The sequence below is a fragment of the Emydura macquarii genome, unplaced genomic scaffold, assembly GCF_026122565.2.
Source record: "Emydura macquarii macquarii isolate MOO-44397 ecotype Brisbane River unplaced genomic scaffold, CSIRO-AGI_Emac_v2 contig_2473, whole genome shotgun sequence".
Taxonomy (NCBI): Eukaryota; Metazoa; Chordata; order Testudines; family Chelidae; genus Emydura; species Emydura macquarii.
The window spans coordinates 28,857,035-28,874,029 of NW_027132610.1; the positions used below are offsets into that span (position 1 = coordinate 28,857,035).

At 36.2% G+C, this 16,995-nt stretch overlaps 1 protein-coding gene across 3 annotated transcripts in view; it reads right to left on the reverse strand.

The window, feature by feature from the left end:
- DIAPH3 (diaphanous related formin 3) overlaps positions 1–16,995 on the reverse strand; it is a 581,492-nt gene that overhangs the window by 169,885 nt on the left and 394,612 nt on the right. For all 3 annotated transcript variants that reach the window (XM_067563206.1, XM_067563204.1, XM_067563205.1), the window contains one exon: positions 6,968–7,093. In XM_067563206.1, coding sequence (XP_067419307.1) covers positions 6,968–7,093 — 126 coding nt within the window. The remainder of the gene's footprint in view (positions 1–6,967; positions 7,094–16,995) is intronic.

The following is a 16,995-nucleotide window of genomic DNA, read 5'->3' on the forward strand; positions in this document are numbered from 1 at the left end:
AGCACACTATTTCCCAAAAGCAAAGACACCTGGAAGAAAAAAGACTGAGTTTCTGGACCGGACATCTCAAAGTCCTTCTGGTGACCTTAAGTATCTATTCTAGAACTCTAATTGTCTCTTTCTATTTTCCAGCAATTCAATTTGCCCGCTAGCGCAAAAGACTATAGTCATGTCTATGCTTCGTTCCAGTGTTTGAAGAGTCATCTTCTGCTGCTGTGCACAACAACTGAGCAGAAAACTGATGACTGAGCAAAGATAAGATGATAAGTACCTAACAGACTTCCTCTTGATGATGATCCAAATAAGTCAATCAACCTCTTCCTGAAATTGGGTATCTAATGACTAAGGAAGCGTACATGCTTGTGTATGTCCTTCCAGATTGTCTGAAAGTTACAATGTGTCTCCTTGTTTTCTAACAGGTTCCAATCAAAATTCTTGTACAGTAGCTTACAAACTAAACAAGCTACTGTTCTTAAGTAAGATTGTAGAACACTGTACACGTGCCTATCATATTAACGGTTTCATACTGCCTTTCAAGCTCTAGGATTATATAGACATAAAACAGATCGAGTATACAAGTCCCTTTAAAATGCATTTAGTTTATACTGTCTGTCATAAATGTAGGAGTTTATGTTAGATAGTTAGGAATGTTAGTCACTAATATAGTTTGCGGGGAAGAAGGTTAAAAGGGTTGAAGCCTATAGATCCATTGGGAGGGAGATTTTGGTGAATTGGCATGTAAGAAATTTACCAAACTGTCTTGTGCTTTAGCTTTGGATTCTCCCTCTTCCCCATTGTGTTAGCAACACTGGAGTTGACCAATTTTCTAGTATATGTTGGCAAATGATAGTCAAATAACCTTCTTATATTCTAAACTATTAGCTGCTGTTGTTTAGAGTATTTAATAAAACCCTAGAAAACTAAATTAAACTTTCAAGTCCTTTTCTTAAATTAAGAAATCAAAATTAAAAGAACCCTCAGAAAGGTGGTACTGGTAATAAGTTAAGCAGTTACTTAACTAAGGTTTGTTTTATACCCTATCTTTCTTGTAGTATCATATATTGGAGATTCCTGCACTCAGAGTTAGCCCAGAATTTTTTCAGACTAGTTTCCCCTTAATCCTGGTCATCTATACTATACTGTCATTTCTATTTGTGTCCTAAAGAACTTTATAACTATACTTTTCATTGTCTGGTTGTACTTCACCGGCACTGTTAATTCTTTTGATATATAATACCTTCCCTCAACTCTCTTTATTTTTTCTCTACTATACAGATTGTACCAGTCTATTCTGACACTCACCTCAGACACACAGAGTAGCATTTATGTTTTTTTTTTTTTTTTTTAAACAGTTTGTGCTAATTTATAAGCAATCATTTGGAAGCTTCTGACTTTTGTGGATTTAAGTTTTCAACCATTAGATATATTAATAAATCATCATGTAGACTATCTTTAGATTTACCCAATGGATCTTCATTGAACTGGCAATATGATTTTGCATTAATCAATGTATATATTATTAAATCAGTACTATTTTACACAGAAACATAGATCAGATGCTATTGAGATGCAGTTACTATGTAACAAACATGTTTTATAGAGAAGAATTATTCAAATTTCACTGTCAAATTCTTATCCTAGTTACAATAAATTATTTACAAAAAGAGACTTCTTAATAATTAATGACCACTGTAAGTACTTAACCAAGATTTTCAGTATTGAGGAACAGCAGTACACACCTTTCCCAAAAAGATCAAAACATCCTACAAACTATTTTAACCAATTAAAATAAGTTTATTCAGTTGCTCAGTTCCACCTTTTCAACCTTCTGAGCAGATAGAAGTTGGAACTATTAAAATTAATGTCTCCCAAGAAACCTGTTTCTTTTCCCAGTACATAATCCAATACAATTTCTGCTCACAAATTCCAACTAAGCAAAGTATATAGGCATATGCTTATTTAGACATGGCTTAAGTCCATCACTATATTCATCAGCAGCACTAAAACACATAGTAATGATACATTGACTACAATGGGACTGAAGCACTCTATTGAATCAAGGTTCTTGAATTTCTTTGTTCACAGTCCCTATTCTCTGCTCTTCCTAAACATCTCTCCTCAATGCTCCCTTCACCCTCTTTTAGTCTTCGTTTCACATCCTCCTACACTTGAGCGGTTTCCATGTCCTTTTCTGCAAAGTTGCTTTCTTTAACCTTCAAATCCTCCCTTAAGCCCATGTCTTCCTGGAATTGTTCCTACACCATTCTCATCAATAATCACCAGACCTTCCCTTAGCTGAAATGTTGTTCTCTTTCATCTTGCCTTAATTAGAACTTGTCTAAATGAGAAAGTTTTTTCAGAATATAATTTTCCATTTTAATTATTCAGGTATCACTATTCTGAAAGAGTATGTCCACAATGTTTTGTTTATGTGGACTTAAGCGACTTCCTTTCGGAATCACTGCATCCAACACTTTTTCAAAGTAAACACACAGAATTCTGGATAGACATCCTATGGATCAATGTTCTGCTGGTAGACTCTTTGCATTCTGGGATTTTTCTTCTGGCACTCTGTCAGATACCAAACAGAAGGCAGTGGAATTCTGGCACTTAGGGGTCAAACTACAAATTTCCATGATTCCTCTCCTGTCATCCAATAGTTCATTAGCCAGTGCCATTTTCAGACTGTTGTTATGCAGCAGGAGGAAAACACTGCTGAGAACCATAAGCCTGACAATCAATAATACGAACAAGCTAATGCACATGCATTGGCAACCACACAACTAGAAGGCTTTGGATGACTTGGGAGACAGCTATGGTGGTGGCGCAGTGATATAGGTAGAAAGAGGAGAATGAAATCAAGCCACTTTTTGTACATGAACTTTTCCTGAAGTGGCTTCATTCAGTGTACTGCCACTTCTGGATTCAGCCAACTAGCACTCAGTAGTCAAGTAGAATAGTGATGCCCTGAAGTGGTGGTAGAACTTCAGAGCTCTATGGCTCTGATTTTGCAATTCCTGGTACATGGGCACACCACTGCACCTGCATGTAGTGAATTGCAGGATTGACCTATGTTTATGAAGTGCAGTGTATATGTATGGTGCTATGTAAAGGACTATTTGTAATATAATGCAGGGTATTATGACAAGAAACAATGGCCCAGAGCTGTTACCTTGTGAAGAAAGATGCAAATTTGTTCTGTACTGAATACGTCTTCATAAGTTTGGGCATGAACTAATTTTACTCCTCTTTACTCCAATCAGTCATAAATCTACCTGTATATTCTAATGGTACACAATCTACTTATGTAACTGATTTGTGTAACTATGGTGGATTAAATGATTGTATAGTATGGGCATACCTAAATCCATTTTGCAAGATTCTACAGTTTTGAGAGATTATCCCTATATGTAAAATAGGAGACAAGACAGTAGTAATATCTCTAAGAATGCAATTAACTTTTTAAGTGCCACTGCAATAAGGTTTCAGCCCCCTGGTTCACCATCATTTTTAAAATGAGGGTTTAAGTATCTAGGCTTTTCTATTCAGGCCAATGAAAAGGTTTGACCCATTCTTGATTCAAGCAATAAAGAGCAATATTAAGCTGTGGGGTAAGCAGTTGCAACTTCCAATATTGTAACACACAAAATCTTTCCTATCTGTGTATAATACTGCACGAATTACATACAAATCCTATCATTTCTAAATGTGTATTTACCAGGATTTATCAAATAATCTGTCAAAGAATATATTTGATGCATTCTGCAACATTTTTAAGATGCTTTTTTCCATTACACATCCAGCTCTAGTATTTATCCATGTATGACAATGTCACAACAAATGAATGTACACAGATAGCAAGCAACATAACTTTACTGCCTCAGATATGCACTCTTTCCTAAAGTATGCAACAATTCCGCACTATTTGTCTGAAAACCAAACTGTGTAAAAATCCCATGTCAAGAAATAATACACCTACTTGTCTTCTAACTTGCATATGTACCTGCAATCTTACGCACAATTTTACCAACAAATGCCCTTTTAAAAGCCACAAATTGCTGTTCACTAAACTATGATCTAAAAATATTTGCTCATTTAAATAGCTAATTGTGCATTTTTATAAAACTAACCCAGTATACAGTATTAATTAAAAAGTTCAACAAAATAATATAACATTTTAAAGATTATTGTTAATGAATTAAATATTTGAAGTATAGATCCATAATGCTGAGTCCTAAACTAATAACCTTCCACAAATATAGAATCAGAGGGACATAATTATTTACTCCCTGGTAAAATACCAAGCGTTTGTTTAAAATCTTCTTTTCAAATCCATATATTCTCTATTCTGAATATAAAAGAATAGTTTGCTCAGTCTGTGTTTTTTTCCTAGCATCTGCATGAATGGATTTAATATTCTAGGTCTGACTTCTTTGACATTCCTAATTAAACAAACAAAGCATTTCAATAAATGAATTTAACTGTTTTTAAACTAATATACGTATGACAACCAGCAAACTAGCACAATCCAATATATAAGCGGAATATTTATAATTATAGACTTGTCAATAATAAAGTGCATCAACTGTGCACATATCTGACTTGCAAGAGAAACAAGAATGCTAATCAGTTCATTAGAGGCCTCTAGGTTGTGATATTTAGCGACAGGATGTAATAGCTGGCTTGTCCACGGAGCATAATTGTACTCAGGATGAAAAATTGTTTCCAACAAAGCACCAGCCTTCCTGTTTCAGATTTCCTGCTGGCTGCTTTTTATGAGCTGTATATCTTTAAAGACATCAGCATCATTCAGTTTCCCCTGTCATCGAAATAAAAGTAAAGATAGGTCCAGACTTCATCATGCTGTGTAGGATTATCTAACCTTTACATCAAGCCTCCTTTGCTTTAGTAATTTATTGTAGCTCCTGTTTTCCTGAAAGTGAGCTTCTTTAATTAGTGTGCTCACAGGCATTACCAGAAACCATACACAGATCTACTGTTCCTAAATTATTGTCTGTCTACAGGGAGAGTTAATAGGTGAAGCTAACTACTTCAGTTACCAGTATTTACTGATCAAAATAACAGTTAAAATGTCACATTTGGATATTCTAAAGTGGGGAAATAATTGGGAAAAAGTGGTCATGACATGTTCTGTATCAACAAACTTATTCTAATATCAGACAAGACTAAAACAGCACACGAAATATGTGTCTTAATGGAATCGAAGAATATGCTGCTCCTATTACAACATACTATTTTAATTGCCTTTCAGAGTAGTAAAAGTCACATTGGGTTTAAATTATTAGTGGTCGCAAGGTAATGCTTTATAATATATTGACATAAAATATTTGTAATGTAATACCAATATATTAAAATACATTAAAATAAATCCCTTATAACAATAATCAATACTAATCCACCATGAGCAAAATAGCATGATTCTACTTCATCACGATTGTCTGTTCTCAAGAGCTCAGCCACCATCATAATGGGAGCCATATAAAATGCTATTTAGCATTCTATGCCATTTCAAATTTACTAGGAAAAGATTTTACAAATAAAAATCTTCCCACTTTTCTCTTACCCTGTGTTTGCTCAATAATTCTCACATTCTGATTGCCTGTTTTCCTCTTACCACATGTATGTCACATATTCCCTATCTACCACAAGCATCTAACATCAAATCCGTTTGTCGCATAAAGCCAGCACCTCTAACAAAATCATTTCTGTACATTAACTTTTCACTTAAAATTATTCTCGCCCTTGTCATTGTGGGGAAAATCCTTCTGAATGAGAATGGAAACAGTGTTATCCCTCGAGTCTTTAAACACTGAAACGGTAGCACTGAGAAAGGTGTGAACTACACCATTTATCTTCATGGTTTACTCAAAAGCAAAAACATGTTATAATTGTCAACAGTTAACTGTTTCAGTATTTATTTTAACAGAAATGTGTTTAAAGTGAACGGCTGAACAGAGAAGAGCCTTGCAGTGTTGTCTGTCCTACACTTGCATCTCTGAATGAACTCTTGGCTAAAGGAATGATGGAAAATGACTCTCTCTTCAGTTTCCTTGCTACTACTTAGTATGGGGGAGAGGACCAGAAGACATAAGGCTTCACTAGGATTACTTACCCCCAACACAGAAGAGGAAAGTAGAAGTGCAAAAGGTCCTGCATTTTTGCATCCTGGCTGCAAGGGATTGCTGCTGTGATTGAAAGTAGTTGTCTCTTTCTCTTCTTTCCTCCTACCTGCTCCCTTGCCAGCTGCTTCACTTGTGGCAAAGAGAGCACTTGGGAAGGAGGCAAAGAGAGAACAGCTACAGAGAGAAGATGTATGTAATAGAGCATGGACATCAGCAGGTAGGAAGAAATGGAACCAAATTTTCCCCTAAGGGGAAGAGAAAGGATCACAGCCATTGCTTTTAATAAAAAAACACAAAAACAAGAAGTTTTGTCAAAAACAAATGAAGCAGAAGCTGTCTTCATAGATGAGAAGTCTCATAAGCTGAGAATATGAAGAAACATGAAAAGCTTTGCAGGCCACCAACACAAAAGTGTACAAAATCCCAATGGTAATATGTAACTCAAGAAAGGCAAACATCTAATTGGAATGGCTCTCTCCTATTTCTATGTTCTATATTCAAGGTGAAATAAAACATGGCATAGCACTTATCCTTCTAAAAGTAGCTTTTAACACTCTTATTGGAGCATATTTCCACCTTTTTGATCAATAAAAAAGTTTTCCATGTTTTTATGTACACAATTTAGAATCACTGCCATTTTCATATTATGCATTAAGGGTCAATTTTTTGATTAAGCTGTTCTGTATACTTAGTCTTTAAGGAAACGAGGGTTAATGTTTTCAAATATGAATGATGCAAACTAGACAAAGGTTACGCAAATAAATGTGAAGTGTTAAGTAAATCTTAGACAAGCCCTCATAAGATATTTAACTGTCAAAAGGATATAGACATCTTTGTCACAAACTTGTCATGTATATCATCAGGAGTGGGAAAGATCTTCAAATCCTTCTCAAGTTGTTGAATCTGCCTTTCCATCAGCCTTAGGTTCTTCTCCAGATTTTCTGCTGAGACTAAAATATAATATATTAATTCTCTCAATATCTCAAAAAGGAAAACTAGTAAGATAAACCTATTTGTAAAAGATTTTTGTTATACCAATACTTACACCAACATATCACACATCTAATTCTGAAATGGAATTGCTTCAGATAATCAGAGTGCAGGGATACTACAGGGATATTACTAGTCCATTGTGTAATATTTATTTTTTCTCAATTATACAATTTTCTCACTGTGATTGGTTGTATCCAATTTAAATAATGCATTGTTTCCTCAACCATGCAGTATGCAAAGCTGTATACCCTGTTTGGTTATTAATGGGTGTCATCCAATCCAAACGCAAGATTCTGCATTAAAACTGGAAATTTATTTTTTTAATTGCCTGTACTATGAAAATACCAATCTCTCTTCTCTGATTAACGATAATAGCCAGATAGTTCAAAATGTTTCCCAGCAATAAAGTTGCTCACCTCAGTTTCACTCTTGTGAAGCAAAAAGCCTACTCATATTTACATGAAACAAGGAGGGGGGAGAGAATTGGAATCCCCAAATATAGAGAAAATAGGGAAATTAAAGAGCTGAAAAGGAATTTCTTTAAATAACAAACAAAACATTAATTAAATTTCAATTGTCTGGCACCCTATTTTACATTTTGAATATTTAATTAAAATTTCAGTACAGTAATTGGGATAGTTCCTTATAGAGCTTGGTAAATCATAATCTGGGCTCATATGAATTCATTCAGTCAAGGATATGGTTATCACATCATACACAGGAAGAAAGTAAACATTTAAATGTTCTTCATAAGAATAATAGATATAGTTTATAAATAATATACCTGAATTTTAGTCTGGAAATATTTACATTTTAGAGTTTTTCATTATTAGCTTGTTACACTAATTACAAAACCAAAAATTACTTATTATTAGAATTTCATACATATTTTACCTATGCAGCTCTTGGGATGAAATCCTGGCTCTACAAAAGTCAATGTGAATGTGAATTTTGCCATTGATCTCAATGAGGTCAGGATTTGACCAGTGGAGTTGAATGCAGCGCTGAATGGACTTGGAACGGTTCATAGTACCCAAAAGTGATGAGAATGGAGACATTCACTGATTGCACATGCTTTCATAAAGGGTGGTATAGTCTTCCTTCATGAATTTTCACCATAGATCCTCATTTCAGTGACTACCAGGTAATCATCACCAGTAGGTGGGCTGATTAATACTAGCAGTTGGAGAGACTAGAGTCTCTACTAAGTATATATCTACATATAAACTGCTGCAGCAGTGTCACTATAGTGCTTCAGTGAAGACACTAAGCCAATGGCAGGGCTTCTCCAGTTAGCACTGGTACATCACCTCCCGAGAGGCAGTAGCTAGGTTGACAGGTGAATTCTCCCATTGACCCAATGCTTTCTACACCAGGGATTATATCAATTTAAGTGTCACACAGGGATGTGGATTTTTCACACCCCTGAATGATGTAGTTATACTGACCTAATTTCCTAGTGTAGACCATGCCTCAGTAATAATGCTGACCATTGGTGTGAATTAAGTTCTGTCTCTTCATAAAATTTAGAAGCAAGAATATAATAAATTCATAGTTTAAAGCAATATTATAGTTCTACCAGCAGGATGCAAGCCTTCAGGGATAGATAGATAGAGAAGCAGACCGATCCAAGTAATCTTCTCCTAGGAAGGGAATGTTCGATGTGATACAGAGGAATTCCTCTGGCCAGATTTAGGTGACCCATTCAAACCACAAACATATCCAAGAAGGATTTAGCTTGAGTTATTCTGATATATCATACCTTATCTTTCTCAGGACTTTGGCTGAATTTAGTGAAGGGATGAGAAATGGAAAGGTGTGAATGGAAACGTTTCTCCCACAGAAGGTTTATATGGAACGGAAATATAGGGTGAGATTCTGTGCTCAGTGTCTAAGAGCAAAGAATTTGCAACCCAGAACTTTAAGCCACCTTTGCTCCCCGCTCTGAATCCAAGACTGTTCCAGGGTCTGGAGAGGCCACTGACAATACAATCAGAGGTCAGGGTAGAGCTGTCCTGGGTTGCTCTATTAAGTACAGTGCTGCTTGCAACCTCTGCAGCACTATGGGCAGTGGTCCAGCCCTTGGCATGCCCCTCCCATCCTGAAGCTTGCAAATGTGACCTCTGAAGGCAGCCTTCTGTCTGTCTACCACAGTTCCTTTGTCAGAAGAATCGTACCCCGGAGGCATACATGGCTTTTCAGGACCCTTTACACTATTTTGACCCTTTTACATGGCATAAAGGGGCTGAAGTAAGGGGTGAAGATCTCACCCACAGGATTCCTTCCTTCTTTGAAGCAAAACAGAAGATATTTGAAATGCTCCATGAAACAATGCTCCTCTTTAGATTATCATATTTTAGAAAAATGGAATCCAACACCAAGTGCAATGGAGACCACTGATGATACATGAAAAAACTGATTCTGCCAATCTGGTACTGCACTCACCTCTTATAAATATTGGAAGAAAATAAGATAGTGCATAGAATAATTTCCTGAGAATGCCAAAATATATTATTAACATGGTACAGAAGAACAGAGCATACTAGGTGTTTGAAATAAAATATAGCTGCAGAACTATTATGAATATTGTATCTCGGTATGACAAAGGAGTTAAATAAATACACAAATAAATAAGAGCCATTGCCTGTTGCCTGCTGGATAATTTAGAATTGCAACTCAATGACAGGGATAAGTATTTCAGAGACAAAGAACCCAAAAAGATACCAAGAACACCCCAACAAAGGCCTGAGGTGTCCATTAGCAGCAACATGATAAAATCTGGTTGGATAAAAATGACTCACTGAACACATTAAAGGGAAGGGCCTGCCAAAACAGAATTCACTTTCACTTTCTGCTAGGATACTCTTTTCCCTCAGGGACTACAAGAGGAGTGTGTTCTTTTCCAGCTTTTCTGCTCTTCACCTCACTCTACGATTATCTATACCAAATAAAATCTTTACCATATCCCAAAGCTCTAACCATGTCACGCCTCTGAACCCCTGTGGGAGTTTGCCCTTGCCTTCCACATTCAATTTATTCTTTTTCAACTTCAAGGCATTTTAAATCTTTACCACCAACCTTCCCTGTCATTTACTCCTAGTCCCTTCCTGTCATCTAAAGCTACTCTTAAGATTCCATTCTGAACACTCCATTTGAGTCCTTCCTCCTCCCCACTTATAGAGCTCCCTTCTCCCCCTCTTCTGTCCACCAAATTATTTCACACTTCTCTCAGATCACTGCTTCAGACACAGCACCTTTCAACAATAACCTACCACATATAGAATATAAACAGTAATATTACAAAAAAAATCAAATGTCACTATTCGAAAGTTGTTCCTTCAGCTTCTGTATTCTATGTTTGAACTGCATCATATATCTAATTTATAGTGTATAACCCTTGAGGAAAGATCTGTGCACTCCGCAGTATTTGTTGAGCATCAAGCACATGGTTGGTTCTCAGTAAGTGATGAGCATGTACAGCTAAATTATTTAGGGGGAAAAAAAGAGGAGGAAGTTATTTCCACAGTGTATTTGAAATATTTCTCTACTTCCATGGAGAAATTCTGGACTGTTCTAATAAAGCACAGTCTTAACATTTAATATTTTCACTTTTTAACTCACCTTCCATCTCCCTTATATTAAAGGTCTGATTGTATAAGAAGATGGAAAAATATGCAGAGTGGACTTTTCAGCTACAAATAAGAGTAAATCACTACACTATCATATTTTAAAATTACTAGTTACAAAATGGTGCAGTTTATAAATAACCACAAGGGTTATAAATAATAAAAGGCTATTTGTCTCACACCCTGAAATAGCAAAGCATCATAGTTTGTATTCTAAGTGTTTAAAAGTAGAACAGAACCTCTAGATTCACAAAAAAATGTAATTTCTATTATTAGTGCTAAGATACCTTTTATTTTTGCACCAGATTTTTCTATTATATAGCTACAATGTAAGTATTTAAGTTGGTTTCCTTATTTGAAAATAGTAATAAAACTGTTCTCACACAATCCTCTACATATTGAAAACACTGTATAAACTGTATAAACATGAACTTAATTCATCACGATATCCCTGTGTGTCAGGAACAAGTAGTCTTATTCCCATTTTACAAATGTAGAAACAGAAAGGGGAAAATGACTTGCCAGGATGAGTGCAAATTGTTTTTAAATAATCAAGAGTTTTTGGTTCCCAGAACTGTGGTTTAGCTACTAAACAACTTTTTTATATAGAATATAACTATTCAATACATTTTCTAATTTACTCGTTCATTCTAAAATTTCTTGTTGGATTACCTTTTGCAGACCTTTTTAAATTAAGGCTCATGTACAAAAGACAATTTAGAAGCAGATGGGCCAAGCATACATAAAACAAGATTGGGTTCAAGTAGTATGCTTTTGAAACCAAAACCTATCTCCAGCACTAGGTATATCAATTTCAAATTACCCAATTTAGTGAAATACATGAAAATGGGGACTTAGTTATCTTGCACAAAAAGTACACTTTTCCCATTTGGAGTTTAAGTTCAGCATTGAATGGTGTAAACTTTATATTACTGTATATTTCCCAACATGCCAGCCATTGATTGTTTAATGATGTAAAGGTTGATAAAGAAAGAAATTGTAAAATACAAATATTTCCATCTGTTCTCAAAGCTTGCCAGAGAGCTTCTTGTCTCAAGCACTAAATCTTTCAAAAGCTTCCTTGCTTGGTCTGTTAAGATCTGAAAGTGTGGTTACATAGGATTTAAATGACAACTTGCTGGAGGGTGGCTAGGTGGGGATAGGACATAAATGGAAACTTGCTTGTGCATGGGGGAGGAGACAAGACCTTTTTGCCACCAAATTATTTTCAAAATAGCTTTCTAATGCCAAAGAATGGCTTTCATTTGTTTATTACTTTCAAAATCAGCAACAGTTTAAATTTTTTGTTTTTAATCCTTCCATAAAAATACCTTTTTCAAATTATGTAGAGCTGAAGTGATTCCTTGTTCAACTACTGCATATGTGGAGGAATACCTATCCTGCTAAATCAAGTTTTTGCTTGCACACTTTTAGTAATAGCACATTGCAGGTTTCCTTATGGCTGATTATTCCATTGCCTGATTGGCTTGACTGTCAACAATTAGTTTCTATTGATTTAAAATTCTCTTCTTCTAGTTCTGGGTATCTGATTACCAACTTCTCCCCTTTTGACAACTGCGAAAAATTTATCATCTACCCTTTTACTATTACCTCTGAGGAATCTAGAAACTTTAGCCTCTATGTGGTGAATTGTACAGATATAATTATTTAGTGTATGAAGCCCTTCTTGGATCCTGCAATAATTCCATTGAATTTTCCCAGTTATTATATGGCCTGGTCAAACTCCCACTGAAATCATTGTGAGATTTTCCATGTACTTTAATGGAAGTTGGATCATAGTATTTAATTTTTTCTACAAATTTCACACTATCCTCCTCTTTGTTCATAGTCCCTTCTAATTTGGTTTGATCAAATTATTATAGGGGTGCAGGAGCGCTACTGTAATTAAGGTTGCGGCATGACATCCATTTAAAGGCGGAACTTTCTAAATCCTCTAAAATTGACATCTGTAGTTGGATTTATTTGAAATTTAGTGTTTCTCAGGAAGGTGCAGCATAGGGTTATTGATCCAAACTTGGAGTCATTTGAGCTAGGCATCAGAAGATATAAGCTCCTCCTCCCCCCCCCAATACAGCCATTTAAAAAAAAAAGCTTCTAGGTGAGGGTTTGGGTTTTGTTTTGTTTTTTTTGCACAGAGCTAGAGATCAAACTATTGATATTATATGGGTCAAAATGGTCTCAATCTGTCGAGTTTTATTCACTAATTCTTTGAGGTACCCAAACAGAGAACAGTATTTAAGATAACATACATTTATTACACTGTGAATGTGCCAAAACAGAAGAAAATGGCTAGAGTGTTTCCAATTCCAACATTTTATATGCTGTAAACTCAACTCTTGTAAGAGATCTAAAATCTCAACTGTTATTCATATTGATGTGAATTTTGGTATGCCTCATGGGGGCACAGGGTAGAATTAGTGAAACAAATTTGGTATGCTTTGACTAAGAAATTCCTGAGATATAGATACCCACAAAACATGGTTTCCTTCTGCTGCAGGTACTGCATTAAACTAAGAGATAATAATTTTCTTTGTGGCTGGGAACACATCCTTCAGTTAATATGTCTCAGAATAAGTTAATCACAAGTCTCACGGAAGACAAAAGGAGTTTAAACTGAGTGACTGAAGATTTGTGAGTCATGGGTGGCAATTTTATTTTCTGGGAAAATGAAATCAAAGAATTTTTGGGAAAAATAATTAGACGTGAATGCGTCTGTGCAGGGGAAAAGAGGGAAACTAAGGGACGAAGGAGTGAGGGATTGGGGGAGAGGGATTTGGGGCCACAGTGAGGGGAAAGCGTTTATGATGAGGGGGATAAATGGAGATGAATGATAGGGGAGATGAGAGAGGTTGAGGGCTCAGTTGAGGGAGGCATGGCACTCCCAGTTCTCAGTGCACCCCAACCCCCTGTAGCTCCAGCTCTGACAGTGCACCCCAATCTCCCAGTATCCCTAAATTCTGCCAACCACACTCAATCCCCTGCATTCCAACCTTCCCACATGCCACACTCCCTCACCCCAACACTGCATGAAAGCTATTAATAACTGTTGGAAGAAAATTAATAGGAAAATTGGAGGTCTCATGGCATCCTGGAAAACGTGTCCTGTATAGCACAGAAACTTTAACAGCTCTGACACCTCAGCATATCTTGGAGATGGGGTATATCTATTGGACAGCAGCCACAAATTCTCTCTCTCTCCTGAAGGTACATATTCAGCTCTTCCCTTTGCTTACACACATCCAAAGTACAAAACACAGATTTTCTTATATAATCACAACTCTGTCACATGCCTCAAAATAATACACACAGTCTCATATCACAAACATACCTTTACCAAGCAGGCCCATAATTTGGTGTAGGTATACCGAACACAGTGACTGCACCTGGAGTGTATGCAAATAATTGTTCTCACTTCTGGAAGAGTTGTTCCTCCAAAGGTATCTTAGCTGAAATTTACTAAAAAATCAAGCCAGCGATACATGGGTCCTGTTTTTCATAGATTCCAAGGCCAAAAGGAACCATTGTGACCAACTAGTCTGACATCTTGCATAACACAATTTACAATCCCCAAATAATTCCTAGAGTATATCTTTTAGAAAAACATCCAATCTTGATTTAAAAATGGTCAGTGATAAAGAATCCACCGTGACATTTAGTAATTTGTTTCCAGTAGTTATTACTCTCACTTCTAAAAATTTTGATTGGACTGTCACCCCTATAGGGCTATCTGCACCTTTGACGCCTCTATAGTCTCTCTGAGAGCATTCCTTCAGTTGACAGGTCCTGTGCATTCACCTCTCTGAGGGCTGACCAAACATGATTTCTCAGAAAGGCAAGGTGGATAAAATCAGTGATTTTTTAAAAATTAAAAAATTGGATTATTTTATGTAAATTGGCTTTATTTAAATTAAAATAAATTTTAATTTAAAAATAAGCCTAACTTAAAATAAACATGAAATTATGACAACCTATGACAGCTTTTGACAGCAGTAGCTTTATCTGCAGGTGCAGAGAGAATATTTTTTTCATTTCAGTTTATTCAAATAGTTAAATTCCATAACTAGTTCATTCAAACTGATTGGAAGTTGAAAAGCAGGAATCTATGAATAAAAACTAAGTGTGAGAGGATGAGATCTGCTAGTTCTAAAATTCTGAATGATAGTGACTAGAAATAATCTGTTCAATTCACTAACTACATATATTCCTTCTTTTGTGTAAGGCAAAAATATGTTTTGATAAACTTTTTTTCTTATGAATTCTGTACCTTTAAGGTGGTTTTATTTAATTAAGGGCTTATCTACTCAGGAAATTTAGTGTGGGGTAAGACAGGGTGTGAACTTAAAGCGCTAACTCCCCACCGAGGGTGCCTTTGTATGGTTTAGCTTAGTTCACTGGAAGCTAGTAACTATATCGCTTATAGCTATTAAAGGATTTTTTTACCGGAGAAGTCTTAATTAAAAAATAATACTGTTTTTGCATATTTTAATTTAATTCCAATTTCCACCCAAACAGAGGTTGACACAAATTACAAGTAAAACATTAATCATCATTGTCTAGTAAATAAGAAAAACATCCCTCACCATTTTTTTATGTAATAAAAATGTAAAAATTAATAATCAAAATAAATGTATATTACACTATATAAAGGCATAAATGTGTATATGTATGGTGTACCCTCCTGCTTGGCAAAAGATATAATGTAAACATTATATTTAGTTGTAAATCAACATGTTTAAATAGATATCAACCAATGAGAATCAACTTTTCTTTAGGAAAATAACTAAAAAGTACAAATGCAAAACAAAATTAAAACAGATGATTTAAATCAAAGTTTCCTGCTTACTGATTTAAATCATGACTAAAATTGGTGAATGAAACAATTACTTACTGTAACTTCAGTTCTTTAAGATGTGATGCAGAAGTGTATTGCACTTAGGTGTGCGCATGCCCAGAATACTGGAACTAAAGCACTTGAGCAAGCAGTACTAGTAGGAGGGAGGCGCTAGTGCCTCGTGGCCATTGCCCCTCCCCGGCTATATGAGACAGCGTCGCCTCAACACCTTCACTGCTTTCGCACTGAAGGACCAGAGACTATATTCTGATGCAGAGAGGATGGACGGTGGGTCATGGAGTACACATCTGCATCACATCTCAAAGAACTACAGTTACAGTAAGTAACCATTTCTTCTTCAGGTAGATGCAGTAGTTGACTCACATGCAGTACTCACAGGAGGTGGGGCTCAGAGTCTATTTAAACAAGGACTGCAAGACCACCTTCCCAAAGTTTCCATCTGCTCTGGAAGCCACAATAATGACATAATGTTTCATAAACGTCTGTATCAATGACCATATGGAAGCCCTGAAAATGTCAAATATTGAGACATCACTTAAAAATGCCATTGATGTAGCTTGTGCTCTCTAGAATGGGCTTGCACCTGTTCACAGTGGTAGCCAAAGCTGTTTCATATGCAGTGTGGAAGCAGGAATTTATCCATGATCATGTCAGGAGACTGTCTATCCTTTCATACGATCTGCATATGACACAAACAGATAAGATGAATCATGAAAGGGTTTAGTCCTGTCCAGATAAAAGGACAGACATCATCTGAAGTCCAATGCATGAAGATGCTGCTCCCTCCAGGGATGAACAAGGCTTAGGAAAAATACAGGCAAATATACTGCTGGTTCACTGACAGACCACTTTGGACAGAAATATTTGGTGAGACCACAATGTCACTTTGTCTTTGGAGAGCGATAGTTTGCCATCAATACCTACAACATGCACACACTCCTTGCAAATGTCATTGTCACGAGGAATGCAGTTTTTTGACAGGAGAGGAAAGGGACAGAATGTCAGAAGCTAGAATAGAGATCCCATTAGAGCCACCAGGACTGTGTTAAGATCCCACAAGGGAACCAGTTCCTGCACCGTAAGATGGAGATGAAGAATCCCTTTTTAAGAATCTTGCTATCATGGCATTGGAAAACACCAATCTTCCATTACTAGATGGATGAAAGGCTGAGATAGGTGCTAGATGCACCCCTCATCGAGCTAAGTGTAAGGACTGACAACTGAAGATGCAGTAAATACTTCAAGACGGATACTAATCAGCATTGGCTGAACTCCACAGGCCAACAACAACATTGAAAATTGCTTCCATTTTGCTGATGAGGCTGTTCTGGAAGAATGTTTGATACTCTTGAGTAGGACC